Source organism: Trichosurus vulpecula, chromosome 5, assembly GCF_011100635.1.
Source record: "Trichosurus vulpecula isolate mTriVul1 chromosome 5, mTriVul1.pri, whole genome shotgun sequence".
Lineage (NCBI taxonomy): Eukaryota > Metazoa > Chordata > Mammalia > Diprotodontia > Phalangeridae > Trichosurus > Trichosurus vulpecula.
This window is the reverse complement of record NC_050577.1, coordinates 199,901,620-199,924,894: the sequence shown is the minus strand read 5'-3', so window position 1 is coordinate 199,924,894 and position 23,275 is coordinate 199,901,620. Positions and strand designations below refer to the sequence as shown.

The following is a 23,275-nucleotide window of genomic DNA, read 5'->3' as shown; positions in this document are numbered from 1 at the left end:
ACACAGATTCCAAAGGAATCCAGAGAAATGTAATTTTTTTTTCCCCTCTGTAGAAGATAAGATTTTGGAAGGGACTTAGAGGAAGCCAGGAGAGTCAGTAGGTAGAGGACTGATAGAGGAGCTTTCTGGAACCAGTGAAATCACTGAGCCAGTCAAAAAAAAAAGGCTCATACGCATTACTGCCATCCCTAAATCTGATTAAGGGATGTTCCTATGCGATCCTCTGATGTCTTTTTCTTGTATAATGTGGACTTTGGAATCATAGCTTTTTGATCTCAGGTTCCCAACATTTCATTCCACAGTATAGAGTTCTCATTTTCCTTGGTAGTTTTCTGAGGGTTTGATTCTCTCATATCTTAACCTGTTCAATGAAGAATATATCCCATATACTTAACATTGAGAGGTGTTGGCTTTTCCTCCAGCAGTCCCACTGGGCCACTCTGCAGACCCCGTAACAGGTTAGACTGAACCATCTTTTTAGACTAAATCATTTTTCCCCTTTCTTCCCTTCTGCTTTCTGGCTTGATCCATAGAGGTCAGTCCTTCAGTGACTCATTATTTTGTTCTCCTCAGGTCCTACCCTTCCTTTCTTTCTGTTAATCATACAGCACTGTGGGGGTGAGGTTAGCTCGTCCTTTCTCTGATCCTATAATGGCTGACCCCAGTTTCTAAGCTCCTTCACTGCCTAGCTGTTGGGAGCCAAAGAATCATATTGTCCCTGTACTGACTTTTTCTGGGATAGATCCTCTTCCATTTTGACCTCTGCAAGTCACTAGGTCTTAGTTTTCTCGTTTATAAAAATGAGGGGGTTGGATTAGAAGACTAGTAAGGTTCCTTTCAGGTCAAAATGCTATAATCTCTTTGATTGCAGGGAGCAGGGCAATTTCCCCAAAGGACAGGCCCCTTAATTTCACACATATCCTAAAATACAGGGGTCCTTTCCTGGTTTCCTTTGCTGGCTGATTACACTTAGCTCATCATCAGAACTAAAAGGGTAACCTATTGAAATCAAAACAATAGGTTCAGCTCAGACAGAACCTGTTGCGAGAAATACTACCAAAAATGTTTTGCCCTCAGGGAGTTTTTTTCTCTGCTTAGGAAGAAAAGGACGGAAACAGGAAAAGACCTATTAGCAAGTATAAATAAATACTGTGCAAACTGTGAGTGTTCATTTGGGGAGGATTCATCTCAGAAAGCTTCATGAAGGGGAAGTTTATTGGGCATGGAAGTAATCATTATTATCATTGTATTTTGATTTAATTGTCTATTAGTGTTTAATACCGTGCAGGACATTATACAAATACGTCCCTGACCTGGACTTAGGATTTACAATTTAGAGGTGTTATCAGGAGAAAAGCTGATGGCTCCTTGCTCAGGATATCAGCTTTCCATGATTCCAGATCCTAGAGATCAATGGGTGAGCACATGAGCCCTTAGCATTATGCTTTACATATGGTGGCTGGGATGTAGGTACCACACACCTGCTGAGGTTCAGGTAAATTATATATCAAGATCTAGACCTTTTAACTAGTCCATTCTTTTCCTGTTGCTCTTGTGACTTTCCCTTCCTATCTGGGGATAGTATATCTGTGGTAGTGGTCAACCACCAGCAAGCTGAGGGGTCTTCTGAACCGCTTCTTGACCTCAGAGCCAATCATCGGACCAGATCATGGGAATAGATGGCTGTGAAAAAGAACTGGTGGTGATTTCAATAAGTGGTATTAGAGAGTTTATATGTGTGAAATGGCATGGTAGGGAGATTGAGGCCAGAGGGGCCAAAGGAAGGGTGATGAGAATTCTACCAGAGTATATGACTTGGGAGTAAGATCCTACCGGCATTTGTGCTCCTTCCTTTCTCAATTGGGCCTGGCTTTAAATAGCCTTCAAGGTAGATTTGGTTTTAAGATATCTGGATTCCCACTGGCATCTGACACAAGCTCCATACCAATGAAAGCCCCTGAGTGAATCCTGTTTTAACAATGGGTGAGGCCAGGCACTTTTCTCCTTTAAGGTATATCCCCTAGAAGCTGAATAGTCGGCTCTTGGACTTCTTATTTCCAGATCTGGCAACAATAATAAAAACAACTCACATTTATATCATACTTGTAAAGTGCTTTCATATCTAATATTAACTGCCCCTTGGATCATAATTTATTCCGACTTGGAAGGGACCTGCTGCAAGACTGTGGGTCTCAGATTAAAAGAATGGTAAGACTTTAAACTAATCAGGACTTTCAACCCACCTCATTTTTTTTTGTTTGTTTGTTTTTGCAGGGGGGAAGGCAGGGCAATTGAGATTAAGTGACTTGCCCAAGGTCACACAGCTAGTAAGTGTGTCAAGTGTCTGAGCTCTACTCACTGCCCCACCTAGCTACCCCCACCTCATTTTACCCATGAGGAAATAAGCTCAGATCAAATGAGGAAGATGCAAGGGTCAGGATTTGAACCCAAGTCTTCTAACTCTAAATTCATCATTCTTTCTTTAAAAACAAAAAAGGACATTTTAGATGTCATGTTCATAGATTTCCAGTGAGAGTAGAAGAGCCAATGATAGACACTCCCTTTGAACTCAATATTGGGGGGAAAGGAGAAGGTGATTAACGCTCCCTTTCCAAAACCCGTCAACGTAGTCCTACTTCGCACCCCTTTGGGTGCCGTGATCCCGTCCCTGTGCTGACATATTTGCTTTGCCTTTGAAGCTTTTCATCCCTTCTCCAGTCAGTGGCACCCACCTATGGCATGTTCGTTCCATCCGAATCTTGAACTTCTAAACACTATTATTCTAAAATGATGTTCCCAAGGAAGTCAGAAGACATGTAAGGATTGGCCCTGCCTCTTAGTAGCCATGTGATCTCAGACCACCATATGTTCCCTTCTCTGGGGCTCAGGTTTCTAATCTGTAAAGCCTGAGGTTTGGGCTAAGTGATCTCTAAAGCTCCACAGGCTGTAATTAATGTGCTGTTGAGCTCTGAGCCAGTATAAAGTGAACATCCTGGCTCTTCTCTTTCTCCCTGCCCCAACTTCTATTTGCGTCTCTGAGTTAAGGTAGCTAAGGTTGGCTGTCCATTTCTGATCCTCCACTTGAAAGCGGTGAGGCAAAATCTATATTAACTTCATTTGGGAGCCAGTGGGAAGGAGCATGGGACTGATACCAGCTTTGTTCTTCTGGCTCTTCCTTTCTCAAGGATGTGGTTTCTGTTGCCTCTTCGTGGTTCCCTATTGCAGAGCAGCTATGTATGTCATTTCCTTTCAAGGTGGGGTCATCATTATTCATATTTAATTTTAAAATTCAATATCTTTTGGATCATAGAATTTTCAGAATTATTATCTGAGCAAATGGCCTAAGTGCAGTCGTGTCTTTACCCTCTATTTATATTCGTCATAAAGATGGAACTTAAATCGATATACTAATGCTAATCTTAATATAGAGTCCAAGAGGCATGACATTCAACCAATCACCAAACATTTATTAAGCATCTACTAGGTATCAGGGATGCCAACGCAAAGAGTAACACAGCCCCTACTCTCAAGGATTTGAGTGTCTCTTGGTCCGAAAGAGTGACTTTAAGCTAAAGTTCTATCATTTCTATGGTGCTGTTCTCTAGTCACTATGATAAGAGATGACACTCTCTTCAGCCCCGTAATGGAAAAATAGAAGTAAATTTTTGCACTTTACTGATTGTTATAAGAGCCTAGAGGATCCAGAAGATTAAAAAAAAAAAAGGCTTGGTTCTGCTGGCTGTCCAAAGTGACCTTGAACGAATTGCTTAACTTCTGTTGTAGGAAAAAGACCGGGAGTCGTCAGATTGTGTTCTTAATCACAGCACTGCCTCTAACTGGCTATGTGTCTTTGGGCGAGTTACCCCACCGCCAGGCCTCAATTTTGTCACCTATAAAATGGAAGCTCTAGGGAACGATTGGGAGGTTGTAGTGAGAATTTGATTTCATTTTTGGAACTTGTACCAAATTTGTTGGATGGAAGGTACTACAGGAAATAAGAATTTTTGTTCTTCCACTCCCCGGCATGCTTGGCCTCCTATCCTCTGCAACCCAGTCTTTTCACTTGCCCTTCCTCATCTTCAGTCTATTATTAAGCATTTACATTATGTGCAAATAAACACCAGCTTCAAAATAGTCCCTGCCCTCAAGGAGCTTACTATCTAATGGGAGGTTTAGCATGTAAATCAATACATACCTACAAGATCCTTACCAATTAATTGGAGTCTCCTCTGTTTTGTTGTCCCCTCCCATTAGAATGTGATCTCCTTGAGAATAGAGATTGTCTTCCTTATTCCATTTGTATTCCCAGCCCTTGACCCAGTGTTTGGCACAGGGCTCAAATTTTTTTTTTATTCACTTACCGGATAGAGTTAGGGTTTCAAAAAAGGTGTTGAGAACAGTCAATTAAAAGGCATGGATTTGGAAAATGGAGCGCACTGGGGGACAGCACATGGGCCAGGATGACTGAACTACAGGGTTTCTTAGAGGAGAGTAAAAGTGTGAAAGAAACTGGCAAGATAATAAGGGGGTGGGTTGTAAAGATGCCATACAGTAGACTTCATATTTTATCCCAGAATGATCCTGGAAGTAATGACTAGGTAGCCAGTGGAGTTTGTTGAATAGGAATGCCACATGGTCTGATCTACGCTTACGGAAGATTATGATGGCAGCCACGTAGAGGATGGATTGGAATGGAGGGGAGACTTGGCGTGGAGACCATTTAGAAAGCTTTTGCAGTGTTCATGCAAGAAATGGTGAAGACTTGAACTAAGGTGATAACTGTGTGAATGGAGAGGAGATACATGGTGGTAGTTGGTAGAAATGACAAAATTTGTTAACTTGTTGGATATACGTGTTAAGTGACAGTGAAGAGTCAAGGACTACACCAAGGTTGTGAACCTGGGTGACTGCAAGAATGGTGGTGCCCCTATTATTTTTGGGGGAAAAAGAGAATTTCAGAGGAAAGTCAATGAGTTGTACACTGAGAGGTTGAGGTTGAGATGCCTGTAGGACATCTAGTTAGTATGTATCCTCTTGGCAGTTGGCAATGTGGGACCAAAGCTTTGGAGAGAGATCTGAGGCTCTCTATATAGATCTAAGAATGACTTGTATAGAGATAATAGAATCCATTGGAGCCAAAGAGATCACCAATTAGAAGAGGGGGCCCAGGGCAGAGCCATGTCAATGTGTGTATAAAGATCCTCAACAACAACAAAAATTAAAGCAATAGTCAAGACAGATTGAACAGCGACCCAAGAGAGAAAAATCCAGAGAGAAGAGAGACTCGATGATTTCAGAGCCTGGAGAGAGTCAGTCCAGAAGGATGAGGGCTTAGAAAAGGATGTTACATGTGTCAGTTAATGGGTCGTTGGTGACTTTGGAGAGAGCAGTTTGGCTTGAATGATGAGGTTGGAAGCCAAATTGCAGAGGGTTTAGACTTAAGAGGAAGTGGAGGTACCGAATATAGATGACTTTTTCTTGGAGGTTAGCTGAGAGAAGGTGGAGAGATACAGGACAGTGGCTCTTGGTAGAGCTATTTGTGGTAGATTATTTGCGATAGAATAAATGAAGTCAGGGTTTTTTAAGGCCAGCAAAGACATGGGCATGTTTGTAGGCAGCAGGGGAGCAGCAGCTAAGGAGAGATTGAAGGTTAAAGTAGAAATGGTAGTAGGGGGCTATCTACTAGAGAAGACAGGAGCCATGGGATCAGGGGTATACCTACAGAGGTCAGCCGTCACAAGGAGAAGGGCCAGCTTTCACAATAGACTTACTAGAGACTTTATACAGTAAAGGAGGAAATGGTGAGAAATAGTGTCAGAAGGATGTGAAATGAAGAGAAGGGGAGAAAAGGGAGCTCTGAGCAAATGGTCTCAGTCTTTTCAGGTTGCAGGGGCACAGTGGATAGAGTGCTGGGCCTGGAGTCAAGAAGACCTGAGTTCAAATGTGGTCTTAGATATTTACTAGCTCTGTGACCCTGGGCAAGTCACAGCATCTCCCTGTAAAATGCGAATAATCCTAGTACCTACCTCCCAGGATTGTTTTGAGAATCAAATGAGATAACATTGTTAAAGGGGGTTGGCACAAGCACTTAATAAAAGCTTGCCTCCCTTCGTTTATGAGGTATCTGGGAGAGTGTGGGGAAGAGGTGCTTTAGAGGCCTGAGGGAGCCATGGTGAGTGTGATAGCCAACCGAGTGGGGAGATAATAGTAAATAAAATAATATAGTAAAATTGCCTTGCTACAATGAGGCTCCAGTTGAAATGAGATAATAAACATTTGTTCTGTGCCCCATCAGCATAGTTGCAGAGCATGAGAACAAAGGGGCAAAAGGTTTGAGAGTAGAGTAGTGTTGAAATGGGTTCACCAAGAGGTCAAGATTGGGAAGGGAGAAGGAGAAGGTAAGCCAGAGCAGGGGGGATAGCCTGGTAAAAAAGTACGAGGGTCGAAGTGGGAGTGAAGATCAGAGTTAGGGGTCATAAAGTGTAGGGAATAATAAAAGATTTTGATTAGATAAAGATATATCAGAGTTCATAAAAATAGAATTAAAACACCTCTGGGTGGTGGTAAGATCAAAGCTATGGCCATCCTCATGTGCTGTCCAAGTGGAGTGGGGGAATAGGTCATGGGAAAGGACTAGATTGAAGAACAGGGAAGTTAGAGGTAGTTGGGGAACATCAGTATGTATGTTGGGGTCCTCTAATAGAAGAACAGAAGTTGGAATAGAGAGGGAGATGGAGAAGCAGGCTCTAAACTCATTGAGGCCCATGGAGGGAGGCAAAAAGGTTCACAATTGTCCCCAGTAGTTGGTGGTGATGGTATATCCTCTGGCACTGTGGAAGGCCTACTTCATGGCGAGTAGGAGGAGGTCTGCAAAGAGGGCAGGAGACGAGGACCTGGCACTGTTGAGGGGTGGAGGACTTGCAGGAGCTAGTCAGAAAGTAAGAGGTGTTCTCTCCTGACCCTCCTCACCATAGGTCCTGGATGAGATTTCCAAGGCAGATTCCTTTCTGATATTAATAACTAAGATTCAGAAGGTGCCTTAAGATTTACCAAGCACTTCACAAATATCATCTCATTTTGTCATCATAATACAACCCCAGCAGGTAGGTGCTGTTATCATTCTCACGTTACAGATGAGGAAACTGAGGAAGACAGAGTCAGTACCCTGCCCATGGTGTCTAAAGATACATCAGAACTCAGGTCTATCTACTGTACTGTCTATACTAACTGCCTAGATTTCTTGTAGTAACATGATTAGTAGGAACCCAAGAGTTAAGAGGTTCTTAACCTGCAGTTGGTGAACTTTGTTTCTTTTGGGGTGTTTTTTAAATGTATGTTGATAACTCTGTTTCAATATAATGGGTTTCCTTTGTAATCCTATATATTTCATTTTATGCATTTAAAAATTATCCCCAGAAGGGGTTCATAGCTACATCATATTGCCAAAGGAGTCTGTCTCTCTTACGCACGCACACGCACACGCACATGCACACACAGTACAAGTACACTAAGAACCTTTGATCTAAAGAAAGTCACGTTCCAGTATAGATCTCCCAAGTAATTAATAGAATACATCTCCATTCTGTGAGTTCTGATGGCCTGAACTGATTAAAACCTGACAAATAAAGAAATTTCAGTAATGTTAGAGAATTCCCCATTCCCACCCCCCAGCTCCTAGGGAAGATTCTTGCTTTGCCCCCAAAGGTAAATGGGAGGTAAATAGGAGATTCTTCACCATTTATTGGGAGAAAGCAGAGGGAAAGTACCCTAACTTCTCTCTGGGCCATTTCTGTGTACACTTCAGAAAGGTGGGAGATGGTAGCCGTGTGCCTCCTTGCTGCTCCCACCCCCAGCTACCATGGGCAGCGGAGGAGGAGGTTTCTCCCTGAGATTCCCCAAAGCTATGTAGCTGTACTCTGGCCGACCCAGAAGAGGAATTTTGTATCAGGAGCAAAACCTCACTCTGACCCCAGAGCTTTATGAAACATTTTCTTCTCTCACTCCCATTGAGTTGCGGAACCTTGGGAGGAGAGGTCCTTGAGAATAAGAATGGGTCCCTTCTTTGTGTTTGGGTTCCCCGCAGTTGGCATTTAATAAAATGCTTGTTGATTGCTTGGTAGGATGGGGTAGAGGCGTTCTTGAGCCCCCTTTCCCTTTGTCTGCGCCCTCACTGGCCCCCCACACATGCCCTGCCTTCCACGCTTTGCTGGTGTGGGTTCATCCCTCCTCTCTATCAAATCCTACTCAAGTCCCCCTCTTCCACAAAATCTTCTCAGATTATTCCAGCTCACACTGAACTCTCTTTTCTCTGAACTCAACCATCTGAACTACCCCACAATTTATTACATCATCCCATTCTTTCTGACTAAGGAAGCTGCTAATATTAAGCTGCTAGTTGGCGCTTTGCCCAAGGCCCCTTGGAATGTTTCCATGTGTCCCGTGTTGTGGTTTCTCTGGCCTGTTTGAGGCTAGCTAATGTCAACCTGCCTTCAGAGTCCCTATCTAAGGCATCACAGGTGAGAGTGGGGATGCTCCAGCGAGCTGAGGCCAAGAGGTCATTTCTTCATTGAGACTCTGCAGAGAGCAAGGGCTGATGGGTTAGTCTGAGGCCAGGAAGCACTGGCACTGACCTCGGTGGGTTTGTTAACAGGGTCAAACCTGATAGTGTTTGTCCAGTACTTTATAACTGAAGGAGTTTTTTTTTTGGGGGGGGGGGTGGCATTTAAGTGAATTGCTGTTATGAAAGACAATATGACCCCCAGCTATCTTCTAGGAAATAACTGATTAAAGTCCTCCTGGCTCTAACCTTTTCACCTTTTTTCCTCCCTCAGTCTGGTAAAGACGCTGCCCTTTTGTTTTAAGAGGTGGCCCTTTGGATTGGGACATAGTTCCATTGATATTTCATTTTTGTGTTTATCTTGAGGCTACCTAAAGTAAAAAGATAAAATTTTACAAGTTGGATAAGCAGTAAGTACCTTTTTTTTTTTAATTTGGAAGACTAGTGACAGCCCCCAGAGCACACATTTATTGATAGAGAGAGCAGTAGAATCCAGGTCTCTTAATTCCTAATGAAATGTTCTTCCTGGAACCCCAGGACATTAGTCTACTGGCTGATAAGTAGTAAAGCAGGATTAAAGTTCTTAAATTCTTTCACTGTTGGTGGAGTGGTGAACTGGTCCAGCCATTTTGGAAAACAGTTTGGAACTATGGCCAAAGATCTGTAAAACTATTCATACCCTTTGACCCAGAGATACCACTACTAGGTCTGTACCTTAAAGAGAACAAAGAAAAAGGGAAAAAGATCTATATAAACAAAAATATTTATAGCTGCTCTTTTTGTGGTTGCAAAGAATTGGAAACCAAGGGGATGCCCATCGATTAGGGGATAACCAAACAAGTTCTTAAAAATTCTTCATATTCTAAGTTCACTGTTCTTTGTCTTACACCATGCTGCCAGCTTGGGTGCTCTCACATCCCACATTGGCAAACTTTGTGAGCCTGTGGTGGCCTTCACAGAACATTTCCAAGGATTTTTGCCTCTTAGTCATTTCCTTGGCTCCTTTTCCATTTCCTGCCCTAAATCCCCTGTGGGTAGCCTGTCATCCAGAGAGCAAATGAACATCTGTCCAGAGGGGACTTATTACTTTTTTTGGAGAGGACTGGCTGGTTGGAGACCAGCAGTGACCTGAACTACTGGAAAAATCTGCCCCAGCATCAGAGTTTCCATTTATCCAGGTATTAGATTGACCATAAAGAAGCTATATTAGTCAACAAGCATTCATTAAACACTTAATTTGCACCCAGGCATTGTATTAAGGGCTGAGGATACAGAGAAAGGCAAAAAAAGATTTTGCCTTCAAGGGGCTCACATTTCTCATGGAAATCAGAATATTCATACACAGTTTGGCAAGCATGAGCCCCATGCTTTGTAGCTAATAGGTTAAATGCCCATCTTGGGGACAACCCCTTTTTGCAACCTCCCTCAATTAATAAAAAATTAATTTGGACACGATACTTGAGCTTTTTAGCTTCATGCTTTCTCCAGAATTCCTTCCACACTCCCAGTCTATATGCAGCTCTGCTTCATTCCGTCAATTAATATGTAATTAATAGGAGCCGACCATACAAATCATCAGTTTGTTAACACAGCAAAGCGAAGTCCAGGCATTTGTAAGCCTAGAAAGCCCTGGTTCCGGGGCTTGTGGCAGAAGCAAGGGAAGGGCCAGGGTTAGTTTCCCTTCTCCCTGCCCCCAGATGCTTCCAGCCAGAGGCCTCTGTGGGTCTCGGATGTCTGTCTCATTTGCATTGTGAATGACACAGAGGGGAGCTAACGAGGTTATTGGGCAGAGAAACACTCTCATGTGACCCATGTGGAAGCAGACCTACAGCAGAGCTAAATGGGGGCAGGGGCACTCTTTCATCCAGCTTGGCCGGCCAGAGGGGGAAGGGAACAGGTTAGAAGGGTGGATGGTGCAGTTTTTATCCAAGACGGTAGTAAACCCTAAGGGGGCAAAGAAGGTGGAAAGGGGAATCTTTTCCTGCTATCTAGATCAGTGTAGATGAAGCAAAGGCAATGGGGACCCCTGTGTTTCCTGGCTCAGTGGACTAGTAGGGGCTGTATATATTAGCTTTAAGAAAAGAACTCTGGATTGCGAATCTGAGGACTGGGAGGCTCCCATCTGGCTCCTGTACTTTCTCTTCGAAGGAATTTTGGTGGACAAATTACTTCTCTCCCCTTCTTTGGGGTGGTAATAATAGGGTTATTATGAAGAAAAGACCTCCTGTACACCTGAAAATGTTGCATGACCTGGTATCGTAGTAGAGAGGCAGCTGGACCTGGGTTTAAGGGCTGCCACTGGTGTTTAATATAGGTATGGTCATGGGCGAGTCACTTAATTCTGTGAACTTCGGTTTCTTCATCTGTAAAATGGAGATAATTATATCCATAGTACTTAACCTCACCACAGGTGTTGTAAAGCTCAAATGAGGTCATACATGTTAATTACTATATAAGTATCTATTATTATTTAATATAAAATGTGAATAGTGTGAATATAATAAAAATTATGGGAGTTTCAGAGGATGCTGAAGACCTGAATTTTCCTGCACTATTTTCTTATGAAGGATAAGAGGGCTAGGATGTGGAGAAGGGGTCATAATTTAGAACACGGCTACCACTTCTGCCTATAGGAAACTTTCCATGGTCTTCCTGAAATTAGCAAGCTTACCTTGTTCTTTAAAAACTCTCCTTTACGCTATCAATAGCCTTACTTAAAAATACTTAATCTCTGTGTTCTCAGGAATGTCATTGCCCCCTCCCCACCCAGTAGAGTTAGTAAACTCCTTAAGGATTGGGACTGGAGGCCTTGTATCCCCCAAAGTTAGGTGGAGCCTTGTACTTAATAAGCACTTAGTAAATGTTGAGTTGCTGAATTGAATGGGAGTGAAGCTCTTAAGAATCTGCCCTTAGAACTGAGATTTAGCAGATAAGCTGTTTAGTTCTGGGGAAGGAGTACTGGCTCAGAAGACTTGGATTCCTCAATCAGTCAATAAGAAATCATTTATTAAATGCTTACCATGGTCTAAACAATGGAAATACAATAGGCCCTGCCCTAAATGCACTCACATTCTAGTAAGATCTAACCATCTGCGCTTCACTTTGCACCCTGGCCATCCTACCTGCTGATGCAGCCTCCCCTTCTCCAGCCCTGGAACCATAATTACATCAGTCAAATTAATCCTGACCCGTTACCTGAAGCATGTTTCCAAACCAAAATCATCTTCCTTGGCCACCCTTGTGTTGGAGGTACTCTCTGCAGAAGGTCAGAAAAGGGGATTTCAATTTTCTTTTCAACCTCATTAGACACAGCTTTCCCTCCTGCATTCTGAGATCCAGCCAGACTGGACTTCCCTCGGTTCCTCACACATAATAACTCATCTTCTGCCTCTGTCTTTGCACTGGCCATTCCTCTCCATGACTGAAATACATGTGCATTCCTTAAATTCACTTCTAAGTCCTCTTCCTTAAAGAGCTTAAAGAGCTGCAGGTCAGGCTACACAAAGCCTTTCCTGATTATCAAACCACTACCACCACCCTCAACTACTAGTAGCCTCCATGCCAAAGTACTTTGTGCTTATTAACTTTATATTTATGCTATATGTATATAAATATATGTATTATATATATACCCCATACACATGTATAGTAAATGTGTATATGCATAAAACAATATATATACATGTATAAATATGAATTGTATTTGTGTAGATAAATAGATACATAGTATTTGTTCCTCCACTAGAACTCAAGTTCACTGTTAGTGGAGATTGTTTTTATTCTTTGCACCTGGCACATAGTAGATGGTTAATAGATTAATGTTGATTGATTATTGATTTAGGCTCTACTGCTCCTTTCCCTAGAGCTCTTATTTCTCCTGTAAAATGAACATATTAATTCTTGCTGTTCATGTAGAAAGACTAACGTACTTCCATCAAGTCTTTATGGAGAAGGCACAGGATGAATGGCTGCAACTTTGGAACTCATCATAGAGGATCTTGGGTTCTCCTCTAGCTCATTTGGTGCCCTCTTGGACAAGTTGTATGTCTTCTCCATCTTACCATTGTTCTTCCATTCCCTTACCACTAAGGGCAGACTGACTATTCTGGATGCCAGGAAATACCTAGACTGTTCATAGGATGGAGAACTGAAAGGGAATCTAGAAATTGTTAACTGAAACTCTCTCTCTCTCTTTTTTTTTACATACAAGTCAGTTAAGGCCCTGAGAAATTAAGTGATAATTAAGTGATTTGCTTCAGGTCATCCAGGGGGCAGAATTGGGATTAAAAATCAGGTGTTTGTGGGTGAAAGGCACCAAAAGCAGGGGAGCCCATTGGATAAGATTCCATTTTTTTCACATGACTCCCTTCCCCCTGGCCCATCTTGCCCAATAAGGTGTCTGTTGGGGTTATATCTTTGTTGCACCCCCAACCTGTACATACCAAGATGTTTTTAATATGTCTTCCTCTCCCAAGTTCTTCCAGCGTCCTAATATCTCTTTGCACTTTCTCATTACACGCAGACTTTAACTTTGCCATGTACCCACCCTCGATGATTGCGACTGGAAGTGTGGGAGCAGCCATCTGTGGTCTCCAGCTTGACAGTGAGGATAACTCCCTCTCAGAGCATCTCACGGAGCTGTTGGCGAAGATTACAAATACAGATGTGGTATGTAAGCCTCTCCCCATCCCAAAAGGCTGGGGGTTTCTCTTTCTAACACAGGGGCATGGAAGTTTGGTTTAATGCTCACAAGTTGGGTGGATATAGAAAGTGGTATGATTGAAACTTCATCTTTTGTGCTTTAGAGTCACGTTCCACTTTAAGAAAACAGTATATATTCATATGAATCATAGAATCTTAGAGCTAGAAGGAATATATCTACTAATCTAGTCTAATCTTACCCTAAGTATAGACCCTTTTTATAATAACTCAAACAAATGGCTACACAGATTCTATTTGAATACCTCAAGTGATAGGGAACTCATTATCTTTATATACAGCCATTTACTATACTTAACAAAATAGATCAATTAGCAAATGATTCATTCATTTCACAAAAGGTTTCTTTTAGATGACCAGCTTTGTTAAGATATATAATTTAATTTGTAAAAATATGATCGATTCGTAACCTTTTAGGACCACAATTTTCAGCTAAATCGAGGTCCTCCAGTATTAGTTTAGAGGCAATGTAGGTATGAGGAACCGGGAAACTCTGCAACATGGTTTAGGCAAAAAGAACCTTGAACTCAAACTTAGAAGGTCTGGTAATTGTCTTGCTCTGTGACCCTGGGTAAGTGATTCCTTTAGCTTCTTAACTTCAGTATCTATAGAACAGAGATACTGGTGTCACCCATTCAGTATCAAAGTGAGGGGGGTGTGGTGGGGATTTTTTTTAAATTGATATTTCTTATTAAAACCCCACTTAACCACTGTCATCACCACTAGCTGATATCCTAACTTCATAAGAAATTTTCATCAGCTGCTTCTTAACGACTGAAAGGATTACATTTGTGGTTCTAGCTGAAGGTCACCAAAAAAGTGACCACATACCTCCTCTGCTGATCCATCACTTTAAGAAAGTGTCATCCAGCATATTCAATGCATAATGACAGGGCATGCTGTCTTTAAAATTAAATTCTACTATTCAAAATGTACAAAACTAAAGAAGTATAAAGGAAACAAATAATTAAGCCTTCAAATGATGTAGGCCTGTAGCATTTCTATTCATGAGGTTACAAAAGCTTATGCCTGCACTAAGACTTTTGGGACACATACACACACGTAAGTGTTGTGTAAAGTGTAACTTGTTATACAGAACGAAATGTTATACTATCATCACCTGCATCTTGTGGTAAGGAGAAGGGGGGGAGGGCCTTCTATAAGGGTCCTCAGCTCTGGATTCATGTAAATCAGTTCTGTCCTGTGGGAACCTCACTCTGAAGGGGAAGGCAGGCTTTTCTTTCACACTCTCTGGCTCTTTAGGCCCACACCCTGGAGCCCCAGATAAAATCTCTTAGATGTGTCTTATTTCCAAGGGCTGTCTCCCCAAAAAGGATTAATAAGATCTTTTCTACGACAGTTACTTACTGTATAAAGAAGTAGATGTCGGGATCAGTATAGCTAGCTTTCTGTCTCACCACAAAAGAAATGCCCAAAAAGCCTCATACACCTGCATTAAGACTTACTTAAAAACACAAGTATTGTCTCTATTGTAGACGACCAAGAGGTAGGAAAGAAGGACTTCCAGGAGGCTTCTGCGACAGTCCATATGGACTGTTCAGTGGCTTTTCAGACCTTCTGGCCAGCCAGGCACACCCAACTCTTTTTCCTGAATAAGGCAACCTTCTCCTAAAACGGAGTGCTTCCCAAGATCTGCTAACACCCAAATCTGGAACTCCCAAGCCTAAGGAGTATCTGCCCAGTCTAGAGACACCAATCTCAAGATCACTATTGGGTCACCCATGATCGAAGAAGGAAATGCAAAGCAGAACAGGCAGCCAGAGACTTCCAATCCAGTCTCAGGTTCACTGAGTCAAGCACATGTACTCACCGTCACATATAGCCACCATGCATAGGTGGATGGTCCATGGAATACCTGTTCGGGTCCCAAGCCTAACTGTCAAAAGAGGGAAAGAGAGAGCAAGGGTCGCAATTGTTTCTCCTTTTGAAACTTAGCATGGAGTGGGCAGTTCTTTCTGCTTGGTCAATAATCATCTTTAACGTAGACTCTCATCATAAGGACCACTGAGGAGACTCTGGTTTGACTTGACTTGTAGTCAGATGGGGCCAAGGCTTAGGCTCAGCTTACTAGGAAGTGTAGGAAGCGCCCTGATCCAGCAGATCAGGGAGTATTATCTTCATAACATTATTATAAACACTGATTTCTTTTTTCCCTCTTTTTGTGCTCCCAAAGCACTTTTTTTAAGGGGTTGGCTTTTTCTTTGAGCCCATGTGAAGAAATGTGAGGAGTCACATCGCGTAAGGTCATGTCAGCCATTGAAATCCAACTGGGCAAGTGGGGAATGTTTTAGAATTTCTGACTATTAAAGAACCGTCTTCTCCAGCCCTTCATTTTAAAGAGGGAGATGCCAAAGCCTAGAGATGTGTAGTGACTTGCCCAAAGGCACACAGCTAGTTAAAAACGAAACAGAATTAGAACCCATGTCACCTATCTCCTGCATAGTGCAGTATAGGAATCATTTTGCTTCAAAGGTTTGATATATAGCACAGGTTCTTAAGGTTTTTTGGTCACGGACCTCTTTGGCAATCTGATACAATGTTTGGACCCTTCTCAGAACATAATTTTTCTTAATGCAAAAAAAAAATTGCAAAGGAAACCAGTTTATTGAAATATAGTTATCAGAAGGAAAAAGAAATAGTTCACAGACCTCAGGTTCAGAACTCCTGGTTTACAGGAAACATGGAGAGAGCATTTGTCTTTAATAGCGCTTGAGAATCACCATGACAACAGGCAAGAATGCAGGAAAACTTTACCATGACACATTCCAAACATACCAAAGGCTTTGAGAATGTTCTAGTTTGGGAACAGGCTGCCTTGGGGCACCCTGGGCCCTAAAGTTAGTGTCTTCACTTGAAGGGGAGCCTCCTGTGGCCACCCCGATCTCTGTAGCCCTGGTTTTAGAGATTGGCTTGTAAAGATGCACAGGACCAAAGATGGTATTTAAAAGCCCCACCCGGGAAGCCCCTTGAGGAATAAGCCTTCTTTATGTGGAGGGTGGTTTTTGTTTGTTTTGTTTTATAACACAAGCTGCAAATATTAACCAAACACCTCCAGTACCACGTAGACAATTCTTTATTGATTAACCTAGTGTCTGCATTAGGTTTATAGGATCACAGAATTTCAGAGCTAGAAAGGATTTGAGAAATCATTTAGTCCAAGGCCCTTGTTTCATAGATGAGGAAATAAAAACTCAGAATGGTAAATACCTTGCTTTTCCTTGGAGATATCTTTGATAAATCTTAACCTATTGCTTCCTGAGTAACTGCTTTCTGAATTTTCCCTCTCTTGCAATCCAGATTCCAGCCAAACAGGCAGCTGCTCTTCTCCTGATCTCTTCAGAGATAAGAAGGTCATTCCTATGGCTAGAGTTTGAACCCAGAGCTTTGTTTTGTCTTGTTTTTTATTACCACATCCCCTTTCTCCACGCAGAGACCCTCTTTGATGAGCTTGGCACTGAGCCCTTTTCTCTGACCTTCTCTCTTTTGCCCCATGTGGGCGTCACCTTCCGGACAAAGCATTTATCATAGAGCCTGGCCCATACTACGTACTTCATACTTGTTTGTTGATGGATTTGCTGTTGGATCACAATTTGGTGTTTCCAACCTTCAAACCAGTGGGACCCCTTTCCCTTCATAAACACTCTATGTCCAGCCTGTCGTGGTTGATGACGTAGACTGCTGTTGAATTGTATGTCACTTGATGCAGGTGAGGTGAGAGGCTGGCATGCTTGATAGTCTGTCTTGGGTAAAAAGCTAGGATTTGTGTGGGCCTGGGATCAAAAAATAATAATAATGATACCTCATCTGTACACCATGTTTCATGGGTTTGCAAGGTGCTTTCCCACAGCAACACAGTAGCACTAGCGAATATTTGTTTTGTCTGACTATATTTATTTGATATGAAGGGTTTTTTTTTCTTTTCCTAGTGGGGAAGAGATGGGAGGGAAAAAAATGTCTAATGATTGGAGGGAAGAAAAGAACAGTGTAAATACCTAAAATGGGGGGAAATTTTAGGTTCAGAAGGGCTTTTTCCAAATTAATCACCCAATATTTATATATTGAGTGTCTTTAGTATGCCTAACAGTTCTAGATGCCATGACAGAAAACAGAAGAAATGCAAGATAACTTTCAGTGTTTCCAAGGACCTCATTGTGTAGATGGAGAGAGAAGGCTTAAATACCCGGACTAGATTGCACAATTCAAGAGAGTTTCCTCATTAAGCACTAAATTCTGTGGTAGAGGCTGCTGGTGCTGTAAGAGGTCTTTGAGGGCCAGGACTCCCGATTGGGGGAGCACAGATCTATTGGCAGACCACAGAAGATAGGGAACGTGGAACTCCTTCTAGAGACCCTATGACATTATTCCAGGTTGATGTTCACCTGTCAAATACAGAAGAAACTCAGGCGCAAAGGATCAAGGTAGAGGGATTATGTAACATTCCTCAGGTGAGTCACATTCAGGAGAAGCAGGAGCCCAGGTTTCTGATTCACGGCTCTGGATGTGGTATGTCCCTCATACTAACTTTTAGGTGTGCTCCGGGTGTTGTAAAACATCCCAGAACCTAACCTCAGTCTCACAGATTTTTAGACCCAGAGGGGCCCTTTGGCATCACCCAGTCGGGAGGCTCAGGGGAAGGGAAGGGAAGGGAAGTAGCATTTCTATAGCAGTGACTATGTGCCAAGCACAAATATTATCTCATTTGATCCTCATAACAACCCTGGGAAGTAGGTGCTATTATAATCTCCATTTTACAGTTGAGGTAACTGAGGCAAATGAGGCTAAGTGACTCGCCTAGGGTTATACAGCTACTAGGTAAGGCCAAATTTGAACTCAGGTCTTCCTGACTCCAGATCCGCTGCACCGCCTAACTTCCTCAGGGAGCCGAAGTGAGTTCCTTTTTAAACCTAGGCAGTGGCGAAGGTCTTTGAAACAAAGGAGGAATGGGGCTCTGGGAAAGTTGGGCTTTTGTGGCTCTCTCTGGTTGCCAAAATAAACAAGAAATATTTCATTCTAGTGAAAAGCTAAGTAAGAAGCCTGACGGTTTTATCAGGAGTAAAAGTCTCTTGGTATGTTACATTTTAAGTAGTTTTTTCCTATACCTAATAATGCTCTTAAAACAGGGACTAGATTTAAGGACAAATCACATACTGAAAAAAGCTGGTTGCCAAGCAACACTTGAAAAATTATGGATCATAGGAGAGGTTCTGCAGGACTAGGGAAGGGCAAATGTTTTCCCATTTTTCAAATAAAGGAAAGACAATAGAGTCTATGATTTATGGACTTAATTTCAATTCCTAGAAAACTTCTAGGACAGCTCATTAAAGAAATGGCTAACGAAAATCCAGAAAAGGAAGCAGTGATTACAAAAATCCAGCATGTCTTCAAGAACAAGTCATGGTTTTTTTATTGTTGTTTTTTAAGAAGTCATCAATAAAACGTTTTCTTAAAAAGCAGCTCATATTAGACTAACCTTATTCCCTTTTTTGACAGGGTTAATAACTGAAAGATGGAGGGAATCTAGAGTTTGCCTTGATTTCAGGGGGAAAAAATTTGATAAAGTATTTCTTACTGTTCTTGTGAAAGAGAGAGAGAGAGAGAGATGAGCTAAAAGATAATGAATTCAGACCCGGTTATATGGCTGCCCTTCAAACAGTGATGTCTGCTTGTCAGGAGCTCTTGAGTAAAGTTTGCTGAGGTGGGCCCTCAACTATTGAGGCCTTTTTAAAATCAACAACTTGATTTTAGCTATGGATGGCATGCCTTTCCATTACAGATGACCCCAAGCTGAGAGAGATAACTAATGTTCTACATGACAGATTCAGAATCCAAAAAGATCTTGATTGGCTAAAGCATCAGGCTGGATCTAAATAGATTGCATTTAATGGGGATAAATGTAAAGTCTTACACTTGGGTTCAAAAAGTCAACTTCACAAATGCACAATAGAGAAAGTATGGCAGCAGTGTCTTAGTGGGGGGGAACGATCTAGAGGTTTTAGTGGACCTCAAACTCAGTAATGATAATAATAGCTAGCATTTATAAAATCCTTTAAGGTTTGCCAAGCACCCTGTCTCATTTGATCCTCACAGTCACCTGGGGTGAGGCAGGAGCTATCATTATTCCTATTTTACAGATGAAGAAACTGAGGCTGGGAGGGTTTAAGAGATTTTCCCAGGGTCACACAGCTAAATGTTTCTGATCCAATCTTCCTGACTCCAAGTACAGCGCTTTAGCATTATAATAGCAACCAAAACTAATGTTGTGTGATCACGGGCTACTATAAGAGAGGCAGAGCTTCTAGAAATAAGGAGCAATAACCCCTCTGCATTTTGCCCTGGTCAGGCAGCCTCTGGAGTATTATGTTCAGTTCAGGATGTCGCAGTTTAAGGAAGCACATCTCCAGAGTCCAGAGGAGGGCCGTCAGCATAGCATGGGGCCTTAAGTCTATGCCCCATGCCCAAGTGTAAGGGACTAGGGCTGGTAAGCCTAGAGAAAAGGAGACTCCAGTGAGACCAGATAGTTCCCATCAAGTCTCTGAAAGATTTTTGTGTGGAAGAGGGATTAGATGGAATGGCAAAGAGGCAAATTTAAGTTCTTGATGTTAGGGAAAACTTCCTAACAGCGAGACCTATCCATAAGGAGAGTGAGCTGGGACCACCAGAAGCAGTGAGTTCCCTGTCCTTGGAGGTCTTCAAGCCAAGGCTACATGGTAACTTGCTAGAGTGAGGCTTCCTTATGGAATATGCATCGGACTGGACATTCACCAGGGTCCTTTGGTACTCCTGAATTCTCAGCCATTCTATAGTAAGGACAGTAGGCCTTCCACCCACCCGGACTCCTTCAGGGACATGTCCTCTTCTGGGCCTCGTTTGCCCCCCAAGGCAGAATGAGGGAGATAGGAAAATTAATACCCCAGATAGTCATCAGGCTGCTTTTGTTGCCTTTATGGAACAACACTGCCATTTTGCTGTCCAGATGGAAAGAGAAAGGACCCTTGGCCTTTTTTTTTTTTTTTTTAAACAGAGAAAAGGTAACTCTTAGCGTTGGTCGGGCACATAAGGACGTCTGAATCCAGAAGTCGCCCTGATTGACTTTGGTGAGGCAGTGAGGTACATGGTACTAGGAAGACCTGAGTTCAAGCTGCCTCACATCATTGGGTGACCAGTGTAAGTCACAGCCTCAGTTTCCACTTGTGTTAAATGGTATAATGGTAGCACCTAACCTCACCAGTTGTTGTAAGACTGAAAGAAGTTAACATATGTAAAGACCTTAGAGCACTACAGAAATACTATCACCTTTCTATAACCTGTTAAACCGAATAGTGTGGGGGTGGAAATGAGGACTAATGGGAGGACACTAGGAGAGGTTTGTTAGGGCAGAAATGCAAAGCGTCTCTGCCGCAGGGAATCCCACCAGGAAACACCTTGTTCCTACCTCATGAACTAAACCATACATACTCAGCCCCCTGGGACTGACCAAAATGTCTCCTTTTTAAATGTCTTCAGCTAGGTGGCACAATGGATAGAGCGCTGGGCCTGAGTTCAGATCTGGCCTCAGACGCTTACCAGCTGGGTAGCCCTGGACAAGTCATTTAACCCCTGTTTGCCTCATTCTTCCTCATCTGTAAACTGGAGATAATACTAGTACCTACCTCCTGGGACTGTTGTAAGGGTCAAGAGAGGTGATAATTGTAAAGTGCTCGGCAAGGTGCCCATCACGTAGTAAGCACTATGTAAGCATTAGCTATTCAGAAAGGTAATTCTGTAATGCCACCCTAGCCCACTATTCAGCTCTGTGGCTCTTTCAGTTAATAATAGCTAACATTTGTGTGTGTGCGTGTGTATGTGTGTGTATACACATATATATCTATAAATAAATATAGATATTTAAATCCAAATATTACATTGTGTATGTGTGTACATATACATATACACACATATGTAATCGGGAAGTTACTAAAGATGGACTGTGCCAGCTAAAGCAGCAGTGGGGGAGAAATGTGCTCTTGAAGTCTGACCATATGTGGTCCTCAAGGACCTCTTAAGGTCAGCGTCACCGCCCCATATCTCCGTCAAGAGTTCTCCCATCCTTCCTATCCCTGTCCTTTGTGGTGTGTATCTATCACAGGGCTAAAGGCGGGCGTATTATGTTAGAAATGGCCCTCCCTGTTTCTTTCTCTGCCTCAGGACATTTGGGAACATGGGTCCCTGAAAGGTTTGAGAGGGACCTTTTTTCCCCAATATAGTCAGCCTTTCATTAAACACACACAGAGCACGCTTCTCCAGGCCACGGTTGTTGTTTTTCTGAACTTCTGAGACGTGTAGTGGATTGGGGGGGAGGTGAAGAGGAGGGGGACAGAAGGAATGGGGCTGGTTAGGAGGGGAAAGAGTGAGCTCCAGGTTTCTCTCTCCTGCCTTATTTTTCCCCTGGGCCACATTTTGTATGCAAGAGAACGTCAGGCCAATCAGCCTCGGAAGAAAAGGGCCAAAAAAGGGTTTCCTAAGTTGTCTTTGCCCGAGTTGGCAGCTGCTGTGGGGGTTTATTCAGGTTTTTGTTCCCCAGTGGAGTGCTGTGCGTGTGTGATGACAAAGAAGAGACACAGTTAACACTGAGGGCTAATGGTAAAGTTCCGTCATCCCCATTCATGGGCGGAGGGGAAGCCAGCAAGTGGAGGAAGTGAGAAGCCCATGTAATGAGCCGGAGATCACAAACATCATGGCTGTCAGGGATTTGAGCCGAGGGAGGGAAGGGGGAGCGATTGGGGGGGGGCGGTGAAAAGGGAATGGGGCTGGGGGGCAGGGGGTCTGAGATCGTGAGACTTGGAAGTTTGCCTTGAGTCCCCAGCATTGTAGATGTCACCTGTCTAAGATGACATGTGCAAGCCGAGAAAGAGGCAGAATGAGGTAGTGAAAATACTATTGGACTGAGAAGCAGGAGACCTGAGTTCTGATCCCAGCTTCATCTCCTGTTAATTTTTCTCTTAAAATGGGGGAAGGAGGGATGTTAGTCTCCAACTCTCCTTTCATAGCTTGAAAATTCTATCATGGTGTGACTCCCCTCAGGATTTAGAGCCAGATGGGACCTTAGAGATCATAAGCCCCTCTGTCCACCTTATTTTATAGATAGGGAAACTGAGGCCCAGAGGAGTGAAGTCACTTGTGTCTGCTTTAGACATCATGAACTTTTCTCTTCCTGACTTAGATTTATGGAATCTCAAACTAGGAGACTGCCTCTTGGCATCTCCATACCTGAACAATAACCTCCTCTCTACGTGGCTGGCAGGTCATCATCCACCTTGACTTGGACATCTCCTTGATGGAGAAGCCAGTCCATTCCACTTCTGGACAGTTCTAATTCTTCTATCAAGCCAAAATATTCCTGTTGGTGAATCCCTGCCATCATTCCTAATTCTGTCCCTCTGATAGAATGCCTGCTCCTGACAAGAGTCCTTTCTTCATCGCTAGAGTGATGTTTGCATCCACGTTTCCCTAATTCTCTTCACTTCTACCTCTCCCTTGAAACTGCCAACCCACTCCCCTAGACACCCCCCCCCCCACTCTATTCTGCTTTGGCATTGGTTCCTCTGTCACCTCACCGGCGAGATCTCTGGGTCACAGCCGTCAGGGCTGTTTACAGTTGGTGCGGTTAACATTTCACAGTACTACATGCCAGCTAATAAATAAAGATTTGCCTTCTGGAGTTTTGCCCAGCAATACCCCCCCCCCACCCCAATTCATCATCTCTGAAAAAACTACCACAGTCCCTTAAGTCATGATTCCTAGACAGGTTCTTCAAAATGGTCTGACATTGCTGCAGCCTTTACAAAATGTTTACAGGGGCTTGACTTAAACATTCTTCCCCTCTCCTCTCCAGCAGGGAAGACTGAAAAAATTACTCCTGTTTTTCAGATAAAGAAACTAAGGTTGACACTCCTTATACTACTTACCCGTGGTCACACAGCCACTAAATGCCTTAGGCAG

The 23,275-nt window shown here is 42.9% G+C and overlaps 1 protein-coding gene across 1 annotated transcript in view; it reads left to right on the top strand.

The window, feature by feature from the left end:
- Window positions 1–23,275, top strand: part of CCND2 (cyclin D2) — a 37,015-nt gene that overhangs the window by 6,996 nt on the left and 6,744 nt on the right. Inside the window, exon 4 of the mRNA XM_036761147.1 lies at window positions 13,080–13,225. Within this exon, the coding sequence (XP_036617042.1) occupies window positions 13,080–13,225 (146 nt within the window). The remainder of the gene's footprint in view (window positions 1–13,079; window positions 13,226–23,275) is intronic.